Raw genomic sequence first — 25,246 nt, forward strand, 5'->3', positions numbered from 1 at the left:
AAAAATTAGCTGGGAGTAGTGGCAGGCACCTGTAATCCCAGCTACTCAGGAGGCTGAGGCAGGAAAATTGCTTGAACCCAGGAAGCGGAGGCTGCAGTGAGCCGAGGTTGTGCCTGAGTGACAGGGCAAGACTCCGTCTCAGGAGGGGGAAAAAAGAAACAAGAAAAAGCAACTATCTGGTAAAGATGCTTTTACCAGAATATATACAAATAGCCAACAGGCATATGAAAAAATGCTCAATATCACTCATCATCAGAGAAAAGCAAATTCAAACCACAATGAGCCATGAGCGTTGGCTCACGCCTGTAATCCCAGCACTTTGGGAGGCTGAGGGGGGCAGATCACTTGAGGTCAGGAGCTCAAGACCAGCCTGACCAATATGGTGAAACTCTGTCTCCACTAAAAATATAAAAATTAGCCAGGAATGGTGGTGGGCACCTGTAATCCCAGCTACTCAGGAGACTGAGGCAGGAGAATTGCTTGAACCTGGGGGGTGGAAATTGCAGTGAGCCAAGATCGCGCCACTGTACTCCAGCCTGGGCAACAAAGCTAGACTCCGTCTAAAAAAATAAAAATTTAAATTAAAAAAAATAAAAAAATAAAACCACAATGAGATATCATCTCACCCCATTCAGGATGGTTATTATTAAAAAGACAAAAAACAACAGATGCTGGCAAGAAAGTGGCAAAAAGGGAGCTCTTAAACACTGTTGGTGGGAATGTAAATTAGTACAAACTCTATCAAAAACAGTATGGGGATTTCTCAATGAACAAAAAACAGAACTACCATTGGATCCAGCAATCCCACTACTGAGTGTCTACCCAAAGGAAAATAAATCATTTCCTCAAAGAGATACCTGCACTCATATGTTTACCACAGCACCATTCACAATAGCAAAGATATGGAATCAACCTAAGTGTCCATCAATGGATGACCAGATAATGAAAACGTGGTATACATAAACAATGGGATACTATGCAGCCATAAAAAGAATGAAATCAGGTATTTTACAGCAACATGGTTGGAACTGGACCCCATTATCTTAAGTGAAATAAGTCAGACACAGAAAGACAAATATTAGATTTTTTTCACTTTTAAGTGGTTATTATTAAAAAGACAAAAAACAACAGTTGTTGGCAAGAAAGTGGGGAAAAGGGAACTCATGTGTACACACGGGCCTAGAGTGTGGAATGGCAGACAAAGAAGACTTGGAAGGGTGAGGGCTGGGAGGAGGGTAGACTATGAGAGATTACTTGATGGGTGATGGATATCCTAAAATCTCTGACTTCGCCACTGTGTAATCTATGCATGTAACAAAATTGCACTTGTATCCCATAAAATTATGTTTTTTAAAGATGCATTTACCTTATGTGCGTCAATTAGAACAATGCCTCCTTTCTCAAGTAGTTCCTTTGTTCCCAGTAATAATTTTCCATCAAAATATCCCACAGCAAATGGTCTGTCTTCACTGAACCATGCAATGCAAGTAACAGACACTAACATGATAAAAACAAAAGAAAAAGAAAAAGAGAATTATTTGTCATTGTCTGACTTAAAAGACAGAGACTGAAACAAATAATGATAATGTAACCACTGCAAGTAAGTTTCCAAATAGCTCTTTAATGCATTTAGACAAAATGTAGGCGTACAGTGGGGATTCCACGTAACATACTTCTTAAAAGTGTCACTTAACTGTGACAAGGACTACCTAATTTATAATCTTTCATTCTTTTTCAGGCGGTTGTTGAAAAATAAAGACAAAAATTAAATTGCTTTGCTGATTTTAAGTCCCTGTAGGTTCTTTCCTTTTGGACCACAATCTACCATGATACTAAGAAGTGAAATAATTCAAATCACAGAAAGAAAATTACATCTCTTTTTCTGCTGATTTAATATTCCCTATTCAGTATGTTTCCACATTCTATCAAAATGTTCTGTTCTAACAATCTATATTTCTATTTGCTTCTTTAAGTATATGTAACACTGAAAGGCTACAAAAGAAGTAAAAACAGTATCTGTGAGGGTAGAATGGGAGTGTGGGAACTGAGCAGATGGGAGAAAGACATTTCACTGTATATGTTTTAAAACTTAAATTTTTCAACCCTATCAAAGTATTACCTATTTTTAAACAAACAAAATAAACCTCTTCTGTTAATGGAATACCATGTAAGCAGGCACTATGACCTTTGAATTACCCAACTTCCCCCAGACAACCAACAAAACCTAGTGAGATGCATTCATATTCAAAGGAACACCACAGTAAGAAGAAAGCAGACTTCCTACTCTCTTGTCAGACCAGGAATTCCCCTCTTCCCCCTTCCTCCATTACTTCAATTTTACTAATTTTTTTAAAGACAATTTCATCTCAGCCAGGCGCATTGGCTCACGCCTGTAATCCCAGCACTGTGGGAGGTCGAGGCAGGGGGATCACAAGGTCTTGAGATCAAGACCATCCTGGCCAACATGGTGAAACCCTGTCTCTACTAAAAATACAAAAATTAGCTGGGCGTGGTGGTGAATGCCTGTAATCCCAGCTACTCGGGAGGTTGAGGCAGGAGAATAGCTTGAACCAGGGAGTCAGAGGTTGCAGTGAGCCAAGATCACACCACTGCACCCCACCCTGGAAAAAAAGGGAACCCCCTTCAAAAAAAAAAAAAAAAAAAAAAAAAAAAACATACACACACACACACAATTTCATCTCCATCAATAATGATGATGATCTTTTTTTCTCTTGGACAGTCCTAACTTTCAAAGGAGACTTGGAATCTGCTATAAATATTAAGTCACACAAAAGATGAATGACTAATATAATACCATTAAATCTCATTTTGGCAGAGATGTGTGGTGGGGGCTGGGAGATAAATATCTTTCAATTCAGCAACTAATTAGAACTAAAACATGACTGGAAAATTTTGAAAACAAAGCAAAGATAATATTCACTTGGCATTTTTAAAAGTAAGTGCCAAAAAGCTAAGTCTAGAAAGGAAGTTGGAGACTCTGTCAACTAGACGTAAGTGCAGTCATTTACCATCCTTTCGATAGCAATGCTCCAATTCTCGACGGTGCATGGTGGACACATCAACAACTTCAATCAGTCCCAGAGATCCATCCATCCGTCCCACCAACAACAATTCTGGAGACTCTCCTGACCAGGCTGCAGCCGGACTCTCTTCTGGCCAAGCCAGGGCAGATACCCAATGAGGCTGAATATCTACTAATCCTTTTCCTCCTAAAGAGGGAAAAAATGTTGACTAGTTGTTACTTAATTATTAAAAAGAAAAAAAAGGAACAAAAATAAATATTACTTAATTCTAAAACACACTCAAAGCAGTTCCAAATTTCATAATAGCCTGCTAATAAATAAGACTGTGAAGGCAGGATCCTTCATTTATATACTATATATGATCATAAAATTAAACTTTTTCAGCTGGGCACAGTGGCTCATGCCTGTAATCCTAGCACTTTGGGAGGCCAAGGCAGGTCGATTACCTGAGGTCAGGAGTTCGAGACCAGCCTAGCCAACATGGTGAAATCTCGTCTCTACTAAAACTACAAAAAAAATTGGCCAGGCATGGTGGTGCACGCCTGTAGTCCCAGCTATCTGGGAGGCGGAGGCTGGAGTGAGCCGAGATCATGCCACTGCACTCCAGCCTGAGTGACAGAGTGAGACTCCATCTCAAAATAAATAAATAAATAAAATTAATGTTTTTCTGTAACTGGTTTTTTTTTCTGTTTTTTTGATTTTTTTTTTTTTTTTTTTTTGAGAGAGGGTCTTGCTCTATTGCCCAAGTTGGAGTGAGTGCAGTGGCATGATCATGGCTCACTGCAGCCTCAAACTCCCAGGCCCAAGCAATCCTTGGGCCTCAGCCTCCTGATTCCCTAAGGTTCCAGGCACACGTCATCACGCCTGGCTATCTGTAACTATTAATAGGACAAAATGGTACCTTTATAGAAGAGAGTGTAAAGAAAAAACACTGAATGTACAGATGTCAAGCACTTAAGTCCTTTCTCAACAATTACTGATAACCAGATTAGCATAAGAAACTTACCTGCAGTTAAGGCTAGCTATTCCTCAAATATGTGACAGAACAGCTATTCCTCAAATATGTGACACAGAACAGCTATTCCTCAAATATGTAAAAAACAAACAAAAATACTAAAAAGCTCAATATTACAATAATTATTTTTACTTTCCAGAGAGGAATAATAAAAACTGACAAGAATTTATACCTACAAAATAAACATAATAGAAATATTTCAAGCAATTCAAAAGAATACATAGCTTAAAATTCAGTGACGACTACATCTCCTCAAATCCTATTCTGAATACTTAGTAGTACATGAAAAAAAATTTAAGTTTATAACTACTAGGTTAGTTGACAGTCCCAGAAAGAAAAGTCAATAAATGAGCACTTCCTCTCTAATTTGAAGCACACAGTGCATAGATTTTCAAAGTTGTTGGAAGGCTTGTGAGTTTCAAGGTGAAGAGAAACCACTGTTCAGAAGCCTAAGAGGAAGGTTTTAAAAAACTAGTTTCAGCAGTTTACTAGTGTTTACATGACTCTTACCATTAACTTGCCAGATATTCACCATCTTTTCCAAAGCGCCTGCTAGATATTTGCCACTGATACTCCAGGAAACTGGTGAGAAACTTGGATCGCTGGGTGATCCCAGGCTTTCCTCAGCATCCCCTTCCCTAGAATAATAACAGATAAGTATGCAATTCTAATCCCCATCATTCAAAAGCAAATTAAACCCCAAACCTTAAAATAAGGGTTTCACATAGACTAGAGTGTATAACTGATTCTTCTGTTTCAAAACCTTGGCTAGCAGTATTTAACAGTTACACATTCATTAATATTTGTCATCATGTGAAAATGTATGAAAAAGTGATATTAGACTTTTCCTCATTTAATTAGTACACAACTTGTCAATAAACACATCTGAATTTTGTATGGGTTGTACAGGTGGTTATTATTCAGAAGACATTGATTCTTATTTGCCTAATCTCTTGGGAGGTCTTCAGAAAAGAAATAGCTACAGCTGACTATAAAATTATTAAAAATGCAGCCGGGCACAGTGGCTCACATCTGTAATCCCAGCATTTTGGGAGGCTGAGGCTGGCAGATCATGAGGTCAGGAGTTTGAGACCAGCCTGGCCAACATAGTGAAATCCCATCTCTACTAAAAATACAAAACTTAGCTGGGCATGATGGCGAGTGCCTGTAGTCCCAGCTACTTGGGAAGCTGAGGCAGGAGAATTGCTTGAACCCGGGAGGCAGAGGCTGTGGTGAGCCAAGATTGCACCACTGCACTCTAGCCTAGGCAACAGAGTGAGACTCCGTCACAAAACAAAACAAAACAAAACAAAAAATAAACAAAAAAAACTGTTAAAAATGCTACATTCTGATACAGAAGCAATATAATTACTCTAATTCCTAAACAACTCTTAAAGACCTATGGCAAATTAGCCTACTGTTTTACATAGCTGAATGTTTATTTACCAGTAGATCTTGATTTAATTCTAAGTCCAGATACAGATGGTTTAAAATTATGTTTTCTGAATTGTTATCCTGGAAAGCTAAAAATACACACTGAAGATACAGTAATAGTAATCTAAAAGAAAATTTCAAAAACTTTTAGTGACAATATGATTACATTAACACAACCAAGATGAGGCATGTTTAGGATTCTCTTATTTTAAATGGTATACATGTAATGTTAGCACTCACAATCTGTTGAACACACAGGTCTGTTGCAGTGAATATTGCTTCTTGGTAACATTCCATACGCGGATGGTGCCATCATTGCCACTTGTAGCCAAAAGACCTTTTTTATTACACCAAACACATGTCATTACCTAGAAAAGTTGAAACGGGTAAGTCTAGTAATACTTGATTCAAATGATTTTATTATTTGAAAAAGTTGTATCCAATTTTTAAAAATCTACCATGAAATTAAAGGAAAAGCATCCATTCTTTTCTTTTCTTTTATTGAGATGAAGTCTTGCTCTGTTGCCCAGACTGGAATGCAGTGGCTCAATCTCAGCTCACTGCAACCTCCACCTCCCATGTTCAAGCAATTCTCGTGCCTCAGCCTCCAAGTAGCTGGATTACAGGTATGTGCCACCACACCTGGTTAATTTTTATATTTTTAGTAGAGACAGGTTTCACCATGTTAGCCAGGCTGGTCTTGAATGCCTGGCCTCAAGTGATCTGCCCACTTCAGCCTCTCAAAGTTCTGGGATTATAGACATAAGCCACCACACCCAGCCTCCATTCTTTTCTAAATGGCTTGCAAATATATTTGAAGCTATACTTATTTGGCGTGTAGCTTTAAGGTACTATGCACTAACGCATTTGAATTATCTGAGACCTGTTATAATCTTTACTAAATATGTTTACTTAGTAAGTACTTTAACATTTTATATTCTATAAAATAAATAACACAGACTAAGAAATAATTTTAAAAATTGTTTAAGTAGGCCAGGTGCAGTGGCTCACACCTGTAATTCCAGCACTTTGGGAAGCCAAGGCAGGCGGATCACCTGAGGTCAGAAGTGAGACCCGCCTGGCCAACATGGAAAAACCCTGTTTCCACTAAAAATACAAAAAATTAGCTGGGTGTGGTGGTGCACAGCTGTAATCCCAGCTACTCAGGAGGCTGAGGCAGGAGAATCACTTGAATCTGGGAGGTGGGGACTCTAGTGAGCTAATATCTCGCCACTGTACTCCAGCCTGGGTGAGACTCCATCAAAAAAAAAAAAAAAAGATTTATTTAAATAATACAATTCAATCTTCATTTCTTGTTATAGCTGAGAGACCCCGTGGGTTAGATTAAAATAGTGAGGCCAATTTCTTTTCCTCTTGCGTGTTGTCCTTCAGTATCTGTGGGTGATTGGTTCCATGATCCCCTGCCCCAAATTTGCAGACAGATTCCTTATAAAAATGGGGTAGTAGGCTGGGCACGGTGGCTCAAGCCTGTAATCCCAGCACTTTGGGAGGCCAAACGGGTGGATCACGAGGTCAGAAGATCGAGACCATCCTGGCTAACATGGTGAAACCCCGTCTCTACTAAAAGATACAAAAAACTAGCGGGGCGAGGTGGCGGGCGCCCATAGTCCCAGCTAGTCGGGAGGCTGAGGCAGGAGAATGGCGTGAACCCGGGAGGCGGAGCTTGCAGTGAGCTGAGATCCGGCCACTGCACTCCAGCCTGGGCGACAGAGCGAGACTCCATCTCAAAAAAAAAAAAAAAAAAATGGGGTAGTATCTGCATATAACGTATGTATATACTCCCATGTAACTTAAATCATCTCAAGATTACTATAAATACCTAACAGAATGTAAATACTATGCACAAAAGTTATACTGTACTTTTTATTTGTATTATTTTTTAGTATTGGATCATTATTTTTTACCCCAATATTTTGCATTGGTAGTTGGTTGAATCAATGGATGTGGAACCCACAGATAACAGAGGGCCAAATGCAAAAGCCTTCATCTTTTGTGAAGCTATTCCTTTGGTTTTCTTCTCATCCCCCATCCAATTCTCCCGTTTGTATACTATTATATCAAACCAGCATACAGAGAAAGCAGAGTTGGTAACTGCCAGGAACATTTTTGTAATTGTGCGCATGTGTGTGTATGTGTGCATGTGTGAAAGAGAGTGACACAAAGAGAGAGACCTAAACTTTGAGCTCTTTGAGAAGTGCAGAGACTATTTCATCTCACATAAGGTGATTAACACACTTTATACTCAAAATACTTACTCTGTTCTGATGAGCCTCTAACTTGATAAAGGAGCATTTTCTAAGATCTCCTCCCATATCGGCGAGTGTTTGCAGAGTAGTTTGGTTGTCACGGTCGTGTGCAGCAAGAGTGCGCACGAGTTGCTGAGCCGCCCATTGCCGATGCTGTGAGGACAGCCTGGAGGAGAGGCAGCAGGCTGCCAGGGCATTAGCCAGCTCTAGAGGGCCTACAGCAGAAGGATCATAGGAAGGATGGGCATACAATTGGGCAATTAAACCTGCTTAAACAAAACATGAAATGATGCTCAGGTGAGATCTGGTGGTGGTGAACAAGCAAATGGGTTAACCCATATCTTTTAAGAATTAGCACTTTTCCCAGTAATTATTTCACTAAAATATACACATAAGAAATAAAGCATTTATCTCACATCAAATTCTGTAAGAAATCTGATTCATTTAAAATATACATTTTAGGCCAGGTGCGGTGGCTCATGCCTGTAATCTCAGCACTTTGGGAGGCCGAGGTGGGAGGATCACCCGAGGTCAGGAGTTCGAGACCAGCCTGGCCAACATGGCAAAACCCCATCTCTACTGAAAATACAAAAAAAAAAAAAATTAGCCAGGTGTGGTGGCACGTGCCTGTAATCCCAGCTACTCGGGAGGCTGAGGCAAGAGAATTGCTTCAACTTGGGAGACAGAGGCTGCGATGAGCCGAGATCGCACCACTGCACTCCAGCCTGGGTGACAGACCAAGACTCCATCTCAAAAATAAATAAATACATAAATTTTATTACACAACAATCAGTAGTCTTTGCTCCAAGGACTCAGTAGACTAAGAAAGCAGCAGGAATAATTCTAAAACCAGGACAGAGACAGCATGCCTTTAAGAAAAACAGCTTGGCTTTTGTTGCTCAAAAGTGATGGTGTTGTAGCCAGTCAAGGAACTGGGCTGATAGATCCAAAAGCCAGTGACGGCCAGGCGTGGTTGGCTCATGCCTGTAATCTGAGCACTTTGGGAGGTCAAGGTGGCCGGATCACATGAGGCCAGGAGTTCAAGATCAGCCTGGCCAACATGGCAAAACCCTGTCTCTACTAAAAATACAAAAATTAGCCAGGCGTGGTGGCATGTGCCTGTAATCCTAGCTACTTGGGAGGCTGAGGCAGGAGAATCACTTGAACCCAGGAGGTGGAGGTTGTACTGAGCCAAGATCATGCCACTGCACTCCAGTCTGGGCGACAGAGTGAGACTGTCTCGAAAATAAACAAACAAAAAACAAAAGCCATATCTCTTGGCTAAATGGTCCTGATGAAGAGAAAGGCAGATAGTAGTGATAAGTAGTCCCTTCAAAGTGTTATAATCTTAAAACAAAGAGAAAAATAACACTACCTTCATCTAAATTTTACTAAAGAATTCTACCAGAATTATTATCTATGGCAACTCAAATCATAATCTGTAACTAAAATAACATGGTACATTTTCTAATATTTGTTTCCATACACAGTGGAAAAATTATCCATGCACTTCTTTTATGTTCTAAACTTAAGAAACTCACGTCATAATTTATCATATACTAACAATGTAAAAACATTATTTAAAAATAAGAATAAAGTCAACTAGAAGACTGTATCTTTCAGAAGTATGAAACCTACCTTTCTTTTCAATTTCTGACTTATCATAGTTAGGTCTTAGTTTGGCCCCTTTGTCTGCTAGCAATGCCACAAGGGCCTGTGTTACAACAAAGTTTGGGGAGGTCACAAGCTTGTTCTCTTCAGCAATTCCTCGGAGAAAGCTGGGTAGAAACTTTCGCTGAATTGAGTCATCAACTGTGGTTAGATTTACACCTGTTGCAGCAGAAATCAAGTTCTGAAGAAGCAATTGGAAAAACAGGTTTAAATTTTACATGTAATTTTGGAACAAAAATATTTCATTTCAAAAGGCTCAAGAATCAGTCAGAAATAAGCAATGTAATGGGGAAAAGTTCTGAAACTAGCTTACCTGTGTACACAACTGTACCAGCAGTTTGGCAGCACTAGGAGCATTTGATGCCAGACATCCCACTGCTGTGCTCAGATAGGCCAGGCAAGAGATAGGCTTGTTAGCCTTGCTATGCCCACCTCGTGATCGTTCTGAGGTGCTAGCCATGGCAGAAGGGCTGGTGGAGAGGCCAGCTCTCCCTGCCGCTGCCAAGCACATTAATCGAACCAGTGTTCGGATATCTGTTAGCCCCAGAGACTCAAGACCAGCAGCGAGGCTACAACTGGAACCACTGCCAGTAAAGAAAAACATTTCAGATGGATAAAGAAAATGGATTTCTTAAGGGACCATTTGTAGTCCCACATATCATTCATAGCATCAACAACCATAATAAAATGTAAGCTGCACTATCATTAGCAATACATGTCCTAAGAGTTGCCAAAGATACCAAGCTGAAAACTGGCATCTAAACTTTCTCTGCTTTTAATAAATATTGGCATATACTTGAAGTACAATTGAACTGCCAAAGTAAAACAGGAATGTTCACAAAGCATAAATTTTCGTAAACTGAACAAACCCATGTCACCACCCTCCAGATCAAGAAACAGAACATTGCCAGTACCTCAGAAACCTGCTTTGGGCTTTTCTCAGTCACGATACTCTCAAAAGCAACCACTATCCTGACTTCTAAAGCTACAAATTAGTTTTGCCTGCTTTTGAACTTTACATCAATTGAATAATAATGTATGTACTCTTTTGTGTCTGTCTTCTTCAATATTATGTTTGTAAGATTCATCCAAATCTTGTAGCATTGAGCAGTTCATTTTCATTGACATATACATGAAATCTGCCACAGTTCATTTATCCATACAGATGACAATCAGGTGGTTTCCAACATGGGGCTATTATGAATAATACTACCAAGAATGATTGGAGATGTCTTTAGGGGGCACATATTTAAGTATTTCTGTTGGATATATACCCAGAAGTGGATCTCTGGGTCACAAAGTATATTCATGTTCAGCTTTAGTTGATACTATCAAACAGTTTTCCAAAGTGGTTATAGCAATTTATTTTCTCACTAACAATGTAGAAGAGTTTTAGCTGTTTCAGTCACTTTTTTCTCCCTAGTGTTTTAAATGTTTGCCATTCTTGTGGGTGTACAGTAGTATCTCATTGGTGGGGTTTTTGTCTTAGGTGTTTTTTTTTGTTTTGTTTTTTGAGACAGGGTCTCACTATGTTTCCCAGGGCAGTCTCAAACTCCTGAGTTCAAGGGTTCTTCCCGTCTTGGCCTTCCACTCACATTGGGTTTTAATTTTCATTTCTCCGAAGACTCGATGAGGTTGAACATCTTTTCATGTTTATTGGCCATTTGGGGATCCTCTTCTGTGAAACACTTCTTAATGTGTTTTGCCCACTTTCTTCTGGGTTGTCTTTTTCTTGTTAACTTATAGGAATTATTTACACATTCTATTGGTTAGATGCATTACTAATATCTTCTCCCATTCTATGGCTTGCTTTTTTACTTTCTTATTTTTCAAATCACTTTTGCTAAACAGAGGTTTTCTATTTTATTGTATTCCAATTTATCAATCTTTTATGGCAGATTCCTTTTGTGACTTGCTTGAGGAATTTTTGCTTGTCCCAAGATCAAGAAGAAATTCTTCTATGTTACCTTCAATAAACTTTACTGATTTATTTTTCTGTCATATTTAAATCTAAGGGCCACTTTATAATTATTTGCTTTATATAATATGAGGTTGAGATCAAGGCTTTTTTTTTTCCTATGTGGATAAACCATCAGACCGTGCTTCAGTTATTGAAAAAAAAAAATCCTTTCTCTATTGCTCTACAGTGTGAACCACTGTCATAAATCAAGTGTTTATTTATATGTGTGGGTCGGTTTCTGAACTCTCTTTTGTACTATCCTATTTGCCTATCCTTGAGCCAATAGCACACAGTCTTATGGAAATTTTGTTTTCCTTTCAGGATCCTTCTGCCTTCACTGATTTGCCATTAAATACTCCTGCTTCATCACTTCTTAAATGTCTACCTTTTAGGTATTTCTGGTTCTCACCCCCTTTTTACATTACAATCCACAGTATGAAAACAGCAAGGATCCCCATGATGGTATCTGCAGGCTGACTTAGCTACACAGACGGTCGATACATTTTGACCTTTAGTTTTTAATCCAGCACCATTTGGATCAACAGCCTTAGTTTCCCATTTCAAGCAACAAAATAAAATGTATGCAGTTTACTCAGTTGTGATAATGGCATTATTTTCTACCTAAAAAGAGCCAAGTATTAACTGAAAGACCAATTGAGTGAATAACAATGATGACTATGTCTAACATCTTTCATTCAACAGTACATATTCAAGCTTCTCAAATTCTATCTCACCCTCCCAAACACCACCAGACTCCCAGCTAACGTACATTAGAAGTTAACTTAGCATCATATGACATAAAATAACACTTACCTGACTGAGAGAAGAGACAGTGCTCTCATGACCATGGTTCTGGCCAGAAGAACCTGAGCAGCAGCAGTCACTCTCCTTAAAGCCACCACACGGTCATGAGGGTTTGCTAGGGCAGCTGCCTGCTCTCCTAACGTTATTCTCCCAGAGGAGCTCTTTTCTACGGAGCCATGGCAACCTGAAAAACATAATTTTGTTTCGTTCTCAACAAGGTAAGAAAAAAAATATATCTGAACTACTAAAAAAATTTCCTGTTCTACAGAGGTTCCATAACAAACCAATGTCTTTCGCTCATCTGGAACTTGGTTATATAGAAAATTTCTTAGGAGAAACTCACACATTTCTAAGTTTAAACTTGGATATTTCTAACTTAGATATTTCTATGTTAACAATGTATTTACCACAGGAGAAATTTTTCCATTAAGTATTGTTTTGTTCATTTTGTCCATATATCACATCTACTGATAAGAAAGATATAAGAAAGTTTTAAAAACATGCTTTGAGAATTTATAAAGGACTGAATTACCAATACCACCCAATTCTTTATTTTGTATTCCCTATACCAAAAATTTACCACACCCTCTCACCCAAATAAAAAGAAGACTGCACAATAATTTTGAGTTGGTTACAGGATTCTCTTAACACCAATTTTTTTTTTTTAAATAACAAGTCTTATAAATCTTTTTATTGCTTCGATATCATGAAAGACAAAAAGAATTTTTAAAGTTTATTTTTTCCTCTTGAGACAGGGTCTGGTTCTGTCACCCAGGCTGGAGTGCAGTGGCTCAATCATCGCTCACCACAACCTCAAACTCCTGGGCTTAAACGATTTTTCTGCCTCAGCCTCCTGAGTAGCTGGGACTAAAGGTGCACACCACCACACCCAGCTACTCTTCTTCATTTTTGTTATATAAATGGGTCTCACCATGTTGCCCAGGCTGGTCCTGAACTGTTGGCTTCAAGCGACCTTCTTTCTTCAGCCTTCCAAAGTGCTGGGATCACCAGCATAAGCCAACACGCCCAGCCAAAACTTAATATCACATTATACCTTCAAAATGTTAAAACAACTGGCTAAAGAGACTTGTTAGGGTGAGATAATGTTGAACCATTAGTCTTAATTACTTTTACTTTATTATTATTTACCTAAGAAACAAACTACAGTAGATGCTATAAAATCAATGCAAATCAGCATTTCAGTTTACCTATTTGCATTAGAGTCTCTTCCATACTGTTGGTGGCTGTGACCATTGCTACTGATGCTCCTAGTGGATCACTGTCAGGGAACTGAACTGGTTCTGGTACAATGCGCCGGTCATTTAAACCAAGCGGTCCAGCAAGCAATTCAAATTCTTCTTCACCAGTTAGCTTTTCATCTTCATCAACATCCAACATGTCCCAGTCTTCTGGAATTTAAATAAATAAATGTATAGTATGTGAGTATAAATATTACATAAATCTGCTGGCAATGGTTATTCTGAAAATACATTTAAAATGCAGATGAGCGGCCAGATGCGACGGCTCACGCCTGTAAACCCAGCACTCTGGGAGGCCGAGGTGGGTGGATTACCTGAGGTCAGGAATTTGAGACCAGCCTGGCCCACAGGATGAAACCCCATCCCTACCAAAAAATACAAAAATTAGCCAGGCATGGTGGTGTGCGCCTGTAATCCCAGCTACTCAGGAGGCTGAGACAGGAGAATCGCTTGAACCTGGAAGGCAGAGGCTGCAGTGAGCTGAGATCACGCCACAGCACTCCAGCCTGGGCAACAGAGTGAGACTCCATCTCAAAGAAATAAAAATAATAAATAAATAAATAAATAAATAAATAAATAAATAAATAAATAAAATGCAGATAGACTGAAAGTCCAGTGACCACATAATGAATTACGGCACCATCTCCTGCAAACTTAACCAAACTGCACTCCTGAAGCATAAGTGAGACCCTCAGGGAAAGGGAGTCAATGTAGTTAAATAAATTGACAGCAATAGCAAATGCTATAGCTGGTAATAGAGGTTTAAACTAATTAAAAATACTGTCATGGGTCTAACAAAGAGTTCTTCGCTGTCTGTAATCATTAGGGAATGAGTTATTTCAAGAAAATGAGTGCTCCAGGAACATCAATGCTCATCTCTATTTATTTTTTACTTTCCACAATTAGGGTGGAAATTCAAAATATACCACATCCTTTCCCTACTTTGAAAAAAAATACACCAAATAGAAATTAATATTCTGTGGTAAAGCTGATGTTTGAAACCAGGTTCTCTTCCTTTGACTTTTAAACCAGGGTTGTTGCTATTAAACTACCTTGAGTTTTTAAGGGAAAATTTAAGTTAACATGTACACAAATACAAACACACACACACGAAGGTGAATTTTAGTAACAGATGTTAAGCAGAGAGGATATATAAAAAAACATGTAAAATAAAGAGGCTCTCAAAACAAACTACCTTCATACACACTGTCTTGCTTGCCAATTAGATCTGGAGCTTGTCCCTTGTACCTGCACCAAACATGAAGAACATTGCATTTTTATATAAAACAGTTAGTACCCCAAAATGCAAATTAAGTCATTAGAATATTTTAAGAGGTCATTAATAAAGCAGCACAAAATAAAAAAGTATGTTTCATGTTATAGGCTAACATAATAAAAACTGCTGGTATGTAGGTACACACATGCTTACAACATCAGTGATTATTTAACCAAACTACTGGGGAGATTTCTGGGTTACCTAAAACAACTCTTTTAACCAAATTCTATTCCATAAAACCTTAAAGATTTTAATAGGTGACAATAAGGGCAACAAACCTACTCTCTAGGAATTAAGGATGTAAAGAGATAATATTTTTATGGAACTCATTTAATCAAAAGTCTCTTTTTTTAATCAGGAAAAAGATCTTAATTAAAATGCCAGAAATATGGTAGAAAACACCAACGAAAAGAATTGAGTAGAAGCCTCCTGAAGGTTAAGGAAAGGGTCCTGACCATTACTTGCCAACAAGTCAAAGGTTAACACGGTCAAACTCCAGGGAAGGATATGTTGCCATGCCACTATTCCTGAGAACATGAATTTCTGAAACCCCATCCATCCCTTCTGCCCAAAGTGTAGGAATCATGGGATTTCAGGGAAGGTTAAATGCAACTCCTCACATGAAAAATCTATAGTTCCCAAGACTTAAGGTATGAGGTATCTTCAGGAGGTCTGGATATCTAGACAATTTCAAGGTACCTTTCAGAACTTGTTGTCTTGGATTTGGTCTTCAGGGCTAAGTACTTCTCCCTGCAGGTGCCACATAACAGGTAGTATGGATTTCCACTCCCACATTCACCACCAAACCAGCCATCCACATAGGAACCATTGCTGCGATAGCCCTGGCGGTTTGCACTGCGCCCGCAGCCTGGGTGGTTTCTCTTCATGTGCTGATTGAAGCTGACAACACTGCATTCACACAGTTCACACACCACCACTTCTTCCCTGTCTTCAGACTCGCAAACATGCTGCACAGAAGGATTTCATACCGAATGATTACAGTCAATTTAACATAAAACCAAGAAGTGCCAAGTAGATTATTTATGATATTAAATTCACTACTTTATTACAGATGCTAGAATATTTCCATGTTCATTAACGCTACATAAATATTTCTTTCAAATCAGAATTCAGATAACACAATCTGAAGGTGTTCTTTGCTCTCTCTCACTCTAGTAAGTTATATCAATAATACAAGTAACTGAGTATCCTACTGAGAAAAGTTAATAAACATGACAATCTGTCCTATCTCGAAATGAGTTTTTAAAAAAAAAAAATAATAATAGTGAAAAGAATTATTTTTCATCTGGTCACAAAATGCATACCTATTTTATAAATTTTTGAGAAAAATCATTACGATTCACTTATTTATATAGCAGATTCTCTTTCCTGTAGGACTTACACCTAAGAGCTTTTTGGTCTCCCTACTACAAAAATGTAATGCTAAACAATGTATACATACAAACCCACCATGTACCCTTCCCCCAGATGGAAGTATTGACAAGATCTAGGTGAGCACTGGTTCCTAGAATTAGGCATTACATTGATTAAATGGAACCTATGAAGGAGAAGAACATGCATTCAGATAGCAATGTGAGTATAACAGCCATGTTATATAACCTGTCAACATCTACTGGAACCTGATGCTTGTTTTGTAATCTATCTTTGACATCAGAATCAAATATTACCACAGTATGGCTCTATTCATCTTGTCTGGGGAGAGAAGCAATAAAATCCCACAGAGAAAGCAAGAGAGACTTTTCCTTATTAGTTTGTAGGTATCAAAGTAACCTCAGGCTTTAAATCCCCAAACATCAGGATGAGATACAAGATTTTTTAGAGTGTTTCAACTCTAGGCAAGGCTGCTGTTAGTAAGCTATATGAACAGGAGGGCAGGAAAATAAGTCAGAGCAGCCCCCGCTGCAGTCACACACACCCAGGTAGGCCAATCCAGTACCTCTGGGATCCACATTCCCAGAATATCATTGTCACTGGTCAGGTCTTGTCCAAACATAGCTTCCATTGCTTCATCATCAAGATCAATTTCCAATTCCTCATCTAAATTAAAGTCATACAACGCCCCTGGGTCTTGCTGCAAAGATATTCCTTCTCTCCGACTTTGATTCCTGTGGGCCTGCACAGAGCGGTATAATCCCGCTCAGAACAAAACAAAAAGGCATTTTATTTGAATGCATAAAATAATTCTGAGTATTTCGCCAGCTCTTAATTGCCATACATGTAGTAACAGCCAATATTTATTGAAGTTTTTTTTCTATATGATTATCATTATAGCAGTGGCTTATGCCTACACTCCCAGCACTTTGGGAGGTGGAGGCAGGAGAAATCACTTGAGGCTAGGAGTTTGAGACCAGCCTGGGCAACATAGTAAGACCCTGTCTTTACAAAAAAATTTAAAAAGTTAGCTGGGTATGGTGCATGTGCCTGTAGTCCTAGCTACTCAGGAGGCTGAGACAGGAGGATGTCTTGAGCCCAGGGGTTCAGGGTTACAGTGACCTAGGATTGTGCCATTGCACTCCAGCTTGGGTGACAGATCCAGATCCTATCTCTAACAACAGCAACAAAAACATTATAAAGCATTGCATGGATTCTCTTACTTAAACCTCTCAATAACCCAGTGAGATATGAGTGCTATTACTATCCCCATTTGCAAGAGAGGAAACACGTGTGATAGGTATAATTTGATGTTTTATGGTCTGAGATCCAATAAGCCAATTCAGATAGGTTCTCACCTACACGTTATCAGTCACCTTAATTATATGAGAAATATACATCCTATATTTTCTAGGATGGTCTCAAGTTCTCTCACTGTTCCCGTAAATTACTGAATCATTACTTATGTTCTAGTATTTCAATGATCAAATTCTGTTTTGACAAATCACATATTCAAGTTTTTGATTTGGAAAATATATTCCTTATAATTTATATTTTACATGCCCAGAACATAATCCTAGACTTTACTAATGTAATGAGGGAATCTGGTCCTTACCTAGCAGTGAAGCCCTAACATCCACAGAGTAGTACATCTGAAAAGCCAGTGCCTACTTTTTTTGGCACAGTGCCCTTTCCAGCTCCTTCTTACCACTGATGCTAAATATTAAACATGCATCATCACTTCTTAAATTATAATTGACTGAGAGCAGAAGGAAGAGCATTTATATAATTTCTCAAAATCTACAAGTGGCCAGTATAGACTTCTGCACCCCGGGGAACTTAAAATAAGCCTATGAATGTATGCTATGATTTAAATAAAATTATGTAAATGCATAGAAAATGATATCCAAATAGCTATTCTGTTAATGTGGAGGGACTGAGCACTTAGTATCATTAGTTTGCATCTTCTTTAATGTGCCTTTATATTGCTTTCAAAATAAGATCTTTCACAAAGAAAAGGATATGAAACATACAATTACCTGCTCTTGCTAGCAATGTGCGAGCAGCTAAGTCAAACTTGTGCCTTCTCGTTACTGCTGAGCGACCTCTAGCTGATGGTCCACTTCCAGAAGCTGCATTCTCTGTATGATCCAAATTATCAGGGCTACAAGTGCAAGTGAGAAAGCAACACAAATTTTTAAAAACCATTATGAAAAGAAAGCATAGGTATAAGCTTACTTGCAGTGTTACTTTATTCTCACTGAGAACAAAATATGTTTATGATAAAATGTGAAATACATCTTTATCCCTGTACAGTTCAATTATACACATATCATTTCCTGTGACCTGAGCAATAACTATCTGATTTTGAATTCTGCCAACAACAAAATGATGTCTAATGCAGCTCAAATTTAAATGAGATCAAATATGACCTTAACTAAATTCTAAATGATTAAATACTTAAAATTTGAAATGATTGAGAATCCTTGCCTAGGAAAAACAGGTATTTCGAAATATGTTATGAAAACGTTCACTGAGCTTGTTGGAAAAAGCTTGCATGCCATACAGGACACAAGCCTTGGTTACTATATGGCTCCATAGTTAAAATGAAAAATAAAAGATCTAAAGTCATAAGAAGTGATGAAGGAAAGAAGATTTTTAGGGAGAATTCATAAGATATTCTATTACATCTCATTTTCGGATAGGCATTATCACAGAAATCTTTTTACACTTAAAGGGGCATCTTCTACCAGATATTGAAAACTATACAAGAGATGAAAATATAAATATTACACAGAGAAGAGTTAAAAGTCCAATTCTATGCCAGGCACGGTGGCTCATGCCTGTAATCCCAGCACTTTGGGAGGCTGAGGCGGGTGGATCACGAGGGCTGGAGTTCGAGACCATCCTGGCCAACACGGTGAAACCCTGTCTCTACTAAAAACACAAAAAATGAGCCGGGCATGGTGGCAGGTACCTATAGTCCCAGCTACTTGGGAGGCTGAGGCAGGAAATTGCTTGAACCAGGGAGGTGGAACTTGCAGTGAGCCAACATCGTGCCACAGCACTCCAGCCTGGCGACAGAGTGAGACTCCGTCTCAAAAAAAAAAAAAAAAAAAGAAAAAGAAAAAAAAGTTCAATTCTATCAAATACATTAAATCAAGGTCCAATATTAAAATGAATACTCGATTTAATATCACTTGTATGAGATAAAATTATTTTATTAGCATGTGTACTTCAAAATAAACTTGTTTTGTTTCCTTTTTCAGTACAACTTTATACAAAAATTATGAAATTCCTTCTGGCATGAAAACACCTGTTCAAATTAAAACTTGTCATATCACTTCTACCCTTCACAGAAATATAAACTTGTAACTAAAATGCCCATCTTTTCATATAACTATATTTATCAACTTTACATACAATTAGAAGCATTTATGAAGGGATATATAATAAATGGGGCTTTGAAATTTATAACACATGGAACAAAAGTACAGGAACTGGAATTTCACCTTTCACTAAAACCTTCCTCCATTTCAGCAGCATCAGCTGATGGTATGTCTCCAGGTGACTGCAAATAACAGGGATCATTTGACTTTCCGCCACTGCCTAGAACGGCTGCTCCATGCCTGGAGTCTGCTGTGCTGCCCGACTGGGGCTCCTCTTCATCCTCATGCCCAGGGTGCTCTATCATCCACATGGCAAGGACAGTGATATTCTGGGCATCAGCCTCTCCCCGAGCACCTATACAGGGGAAAAACAGTCTGATGCTGACTTTGAGCAAAGAATTAGGTCTTTATGTTACCAGTTTAAGAGTGTTTGCTATGATGCTCTTGTAACAAAATATAGTGTTAAAAATCTTACCAAGTTTCATAGCCTCTTAAAAATTATGTTGTCTTTAATAAGCTAGGACTCCTCATATCTGTATACACTGATATATAAAAACTTATCGTACCTGTAGCTTCCATGGCTTTGGCAATCTGCCGAAGAGAGAACCCCATTTCCAGCAAGGGAACTGCAATTGCTGGAGGAGGAGGAGAAGTTGAAAGTCTACTGCTTGGGTCTGACAACGCTGAGACAAAAGGAAGAGAAATAAGAACCTAAATATCACTAGATACCATGAATAAAAAGTGTCTTCATAGTCCTCAATTTCCTAGTATTGTTCAAGTTTAATGAAATTTTCCTCTACTCAGAATATGTGGCTGGGCACTGTGGCTCATGCCTGTAATCCCAGTTTTACTAACATCCATTTATGTTATACTTAGTAAAGATTTGTGTAGAGGTACTATAAGAATATGTAAATATCCCACTCCTCGTCTAAGTTCCATATTTGCAAATTTGTGTACTCAATAAAATTTATTTGTAATCTCAAAATCAATACTCACGTACTTTTGTAGTCATTTGTGACATATGCAGAGGGACTAAAAAGTTTAGTCCCTCAACACATGTGTTCACAGCTAAGGTTCAACAAGGTGATGCTCTGCCTTCATGTTTCAGCTCTTATGTGAAAAACAAGTGTCCTTTTCATAATCTACTTAATGCTACACTCTTTGCATTTTTGTGCTTTTGGTCGGTGATTTCCCTGATTAAAATGGCCCCAAGCATAGTGCTAAAGTGTTGTCTAGTGTTTCTAAGCGCAAGGAAGCTGTAATGTGCCTTATGGAGAAAATATATATGTTAGATAACCTTCTTTCATGATGAGCTATAGTGTTGGTGGCCATGAGCTCACTGTTAGTGAATAAACAGTATATGTTAATTGTGGTATCTTCAAACAGAAGGATGCATAAACCAAGATTATACAGTATAATGATCAGATGACAGAAATGTAACTAGGAGTTCACAGGAACTTAATCCTGTACTTCTCCTAGGAGCAACGGTTCAGTATTTGCTAATTCAGTGTCCATAATGACCTTTTAGAACATAACTATTGCTAATGAGAATCAACTATTATTTCACATATTCAGTAAGTTAGAGGAAAGACTGAGCATGTGAAATAGACATGGAAGATGAGATTTAAAAACAAAACAAATCAAATGTCTACCGATGAAAACTAGTGTTTGAACAGAAAAATACACTGGAGATTAACAGAACATTAGACACTGCAGAAGGAAAGATGAATGAATTACAAGATATAGCTATAAAAACTATCCAAAACAAATAATAATTTATTATGGAGCTTATAACATGTGTAAAAGTGAAATGTATGATAACAAAAGTATAAATGATGAGAAAAGGAAAATAAAATCATCCTGTGGTAAAATTATTATTTTAACTATGTATGAAGTGATACAATATCACTTTAAGGTAGACTCTGATAATTAAAGATGTATACAATAAACCAGAAGGTAATCTCTAAAAATATAAAACAAAGTACAGTTGACCCTTGAACAACATGGGTTTGTACTGCTTGGGTCCACTTATACATGGATTTTCTTCTGCCTCTGCCACTCCTGGGAGAGCAAGACTAGTCTCTCCTTTTCCCAGCCTACTCAATGGGAATATGACTATAATGAAGACTTTTATGAGGATCCACTTCCACTTAATGAATAGTAAATATATTTTCTCATCTTTATGGAGTCAAAAGTTATATAAAGATTTTCAACTGTTCAAGGGGTTGGTGCTCCAACCCCTGCAATGTTCAAGGGTCAACGGTATAGATAATAAGCCAACAAAGGAGATAAAATGGAATAATAAAACTCATTTAATTCAAAGAAAGTAGAAAAGAAAAAGAGAACAAAAAACAGGTGGAACAAAATAGAAAAAAGGTGGATTTAAATCCAACCATATCAATGATCACATTAAATGTAAAAGGCATAAACACTCCAATTAAAAGGTAGAGAACAGCAGACTGGATTAAAAAAAGCAAGACTCCCTTGAGGCCAGGAGTTTGAGACCAGCCTGGGCAACATAGTAAGACCCTGTCTCTACAAAAAAAAATACAGAAATTAGCTGGGTGTGGTGGCATGCACCTGTAGTCCCAGTTACTTGGGAAGCTGAGGTGGGAGAACTGCTTGAGCCCAAGAGGTTGAGGCTACAGTGACCCAAGATCACTCCAGCCTGGGAGACAGAGCAAGAGGCTGCCTCCTAAAAAAAAAGAAAGCAAGACCTAACTACTACATGCTGACTTTACCCATTTTAAATACAAAGACACAAATGGATTAAAAGTAAAATGATGAGTAAAGATAAACCATCCTAACAATTTTTAAAAAGCATGAGTGGCTATAATAACATCAAACAAAGCAGATTTCAGGACAAAAAAATATCACCAAGAATAAAGACATTTCATAATAACAAAAGGTCTATTCATTAAAAGTATATAAGAATCCTAAATGTTTATGAACCTACACACAGAGCTTTGAAATATATGAAACAAGAACTGAAAAGAGGAAATAGAAAAATCCACTGCTATCATCACAGATTTCAACAACACTCTGTCAATAATTGACAGAACAAGTAGACAAAAAAATCAGTAACTATAAAGAAGACTTGGACAACACTATCAGCCAATTTGAGCCTGCTAAACAATTTATAGAACACTCAACAACAGCATAATACACATATTTTCCAAATGCACTTGGAATATTTACCAAAACAGATGATATTCTAGGCTATAAGAGAAGTCTCAATAAATTTAAAGTGATTCAAATTATACAAGATATGTTCTCTGATGATAATAAAATTAGAAAGCAATAATAAAAAGATATCTAGAAAATCGCCCAAATATTTGAAAACTAAATAACATACTTTGAAATAGTCCAGAGGGCAAAGAAGACATCAAAGGCAAATTAGAAAGTACTTTAAATGAAAATGAAAACACAGCATTTCAAAATGTGTGGGTTGCAGTTAAAGCAGTACTTAGAGGGAAATTTACAACACTAAAAATGGCTAGATTGGGAAAAATGAGGAGCTGATATGACTAATGTACAGCACATTATTTCTCTCCCAAATGGCCGTAATTCAATCCACAGCTTCAAAATGAAGATGATAGCTCAGTTTAAAGGGGCAGTTCCCCTTCATTAAAATCACTATTTTACTTTCTCTGAAGACAAAACAAAATGCCCACATAATGAAATCCCACACATCTGGAATGTCAACTTTTGGATATCATAATGCATATCAGCACACGCACCTGTGCGGTTAGCTGGCCTTGCTGACTGGGAATCAGGAGAAGTTAAACTTTGCCTCCTTCCTACTTCATCAGAAGGAGAGGTGGGTAACGATGATATTGGAGGAGTCTGTGCCCGACGTGTGGGAAGTACAGTGGTAGTTGGGTAACTGGAGAACATTTGCCTTTAAGAAAATAACAGTGGTTAGCATAAAAATCCAATTTACAAAATAATACATATCACAATCTTCTTGTAGAAGAATACGCAACCTGGAAGACTAAACAGGTCAGCTATAGTTTAATAAGAATATGCAACCTGGAAGACTAAACAGGTTAGCTATAATTTAATGGAGGGTGGGGAGAAAAACTCCTCAGTTTTAAAAATGATTATCTCATATGGTACTTTCAGTATAAATGTAATAAAACCTTATGATTCTTTCAGCAAAATGCCAGCAACACAGCAGATAGGGGAAATATAGCCATTAGCAAAATAGATGAAAAATGCCTGCCTTCATGGAGCTTTCCTTCGATTATAATACCAAGATGAGAGGGCTATTTTGGTATACATAGAGTGCAAAGAAGGCTTTTAAATATAGGTAACCTGCAGTTACTTTTAAATATTAATATAAACTCACAAGCTAGTCATGAAATTATTCACGTGGATTGAAAGTAATGGTTTACAGGCAAGTTATGGAAAGAAAAGGTAACTGTCTAGTTACCTAGCACAACTGCAAAACAGTACATGAATGATATGCCAGCTGCAGAGTCGGGGAAAAGTACGGGCAGGCAGCCCCTCTTCAGTTGAGAATGTGGAGCACAGTCGGGGAAAGGTATGGGGGGAGAACCCCTCTTCAGTTGAGAAATGTGAACAGTGGTTACAGAATAAAGTCCAGGAAGATCCACACTGACTACTCCTCAGATTTGTCCAAAAGAACTAGGAACTTTCTAAGTATCAAAAATGTACTGTCTACCAAGTCAGTAATACAATGGTATACACACAGGAAGCAGCAGTTCCCTGGTTTTTCCTCTACTAAATGATGTCTGCCCAGTAAGAGCCAAGTACAACTCTAATGAAGCCCCAGCCAATAGCAGGGAAATGAAGACAGAAGAAATGAGAAGTCAAAAGTCCTGGTGAATGCCTATGGGAGCAAGGGGGCATGATTTTACCACTGAATCCCATGTCCACACTAGTAAGAGCTGAAAAGGTTACAAGGAGTCACTGATGCTACTGATTCTGTGTGGACGCCTTGAATTCCGTAATTGCCAAAGGGATTAAAAAACATATTAGAATGTCCTATCAGGCAAGCATAGTGTCTCACACCTGTAATACCAGCATACTTTAGGTGGTTGAGGCCAGAGGATCACTTGAGGCCAGGAGTTCAAGATAAGCCTGGGCAACAAAGCAAGATCCCATCTCTACAAAAAAATTTTTAAAAATTAGCCAGGGGCCAGGCATGGTGGCTCACACCTGTAATTTCAGCACTTTGGGAAGCCAAGGTGGGTGGATCCCCTGAGGTTGGGAGTTTGAGACCAATCTGACCAACATGGAGAAACCCCATCTCTACTAAAAATACAAAAAGTTAGCCGGGCGTGGTGGCACAGGCCTGTAATCCTAACTACTCAGGGGGCTGAGGCAAGAGAATTGCCTGAACCCAGGTGGCTGAGGTTGCGGTGAGCCGAGATCATGCCATTGCACTCCAGCCTGGGCAACAAGAGCGAAACTTTGTCTCAAAAAAAAAAAAAAAAAAAAAAATTAGCCGGGTATGGTGGTACACTTGTAGTCCCAGCTACTCAGGGGGCTGAGGCAGGAGGATGGCTTGAACCTAGAAGACTTTGAGGCTGCAGTGAACTATGACCATGCCACTGTAGTCCAGTCTCAGTGACAGAGTGAGATGCTGTCTCTTAAAAAAAAAAAAAAGAGAGAGAGAGAGAGAGAGAGAGAAAAAAGAATGACCTATTATTTCTCTATCTTCCTTATTCCTTGAACAGATGCACCTCCTGAAACTGTTATTCCAGTGA

General features: G+C 38.3%; 1 protein-coding gene across 1 annotated transcript in view; it reads right to left on the reverse strand.

Annotated features, from left to right (window-relative positions):
- The window catches only part of HERC1 (HECT and RLD domain containing E3 ubiquitin protein ligase family member 1), a 234,989-nt gene that overhangs the window by 43,562 nt on the left and 166,181 nt on the right, over positions 1–25,246 (reverse strand). Inside the window, exons 41-56 of the mRNA XM_025389546.1 lie at positions 23,252–23,412; positions 20,078–20,194; positions 19,635–19,866; positions 18,162–18,286; positions 16,667–16,887; positions 15,430–15,698; positions 14,650–14,702; positions 13,404–13,604; positions 12,205–12,379; positions 9,745–10,015; positions 9,399–9,612; positions 7,770–7,975; positions 5,734–5,861; positions 4,570–4,697; positions 3,030–3,230; positions 1,367–1,497 (exon numbers count right to left, since the gene is read on the reverse strand). Coding sequence (XP_025245331.1) covers positions 1,367–1,497; positions 3,030–3,230; positions 4,570–4,697; positions 5,734–5,861; positions 7,770–7,975; positions 9,399–9,612; positions 9,745–10,015; positions 12,205–12,379; positions 13,404–13,604; positions 14,650–14,702; positions 15,430–15,698; positions 16,667–16,887; positions 18,162–18,286; positions 19,635–19,866; positions 20,078–20,194; positions 23,252–23,412 — 2,833 coding nt within the window. The remainder of the gene's footprint in view (positions 1–1,366; positions 1,498–3,029; positions 3,231–4,569; positions 4,698–5,733; positions 5,862–7,769; positions 7,976–9,398; positions 9,613–9,744; positions 10,016–12,204; positions 12,380–13,403; positions 13,605–14,649; positions 14,703–15,429; positions 15,699–16,666; positions 16,888–18,161; positions 18,287–19,634; positions 19,867–20,077; positions 20,195–23,251; positions 23,413–25,246) is intronic.

This window comes from Theropithecus gelada, chromosome 7a, assembly GCF_003255815.1.
Source record: "Theropithecus gelada isolate Dixy chromosome 7a, Tgel_1.0, whole genome shotgun sequence".
Taxonomy (NCBI): domain Eukaryota; kingdom Metazoa; phylum Chordata; class Mammalia; order Primates; family Cercopithecidae; genus Theropithecus; species Theropithecus gelada.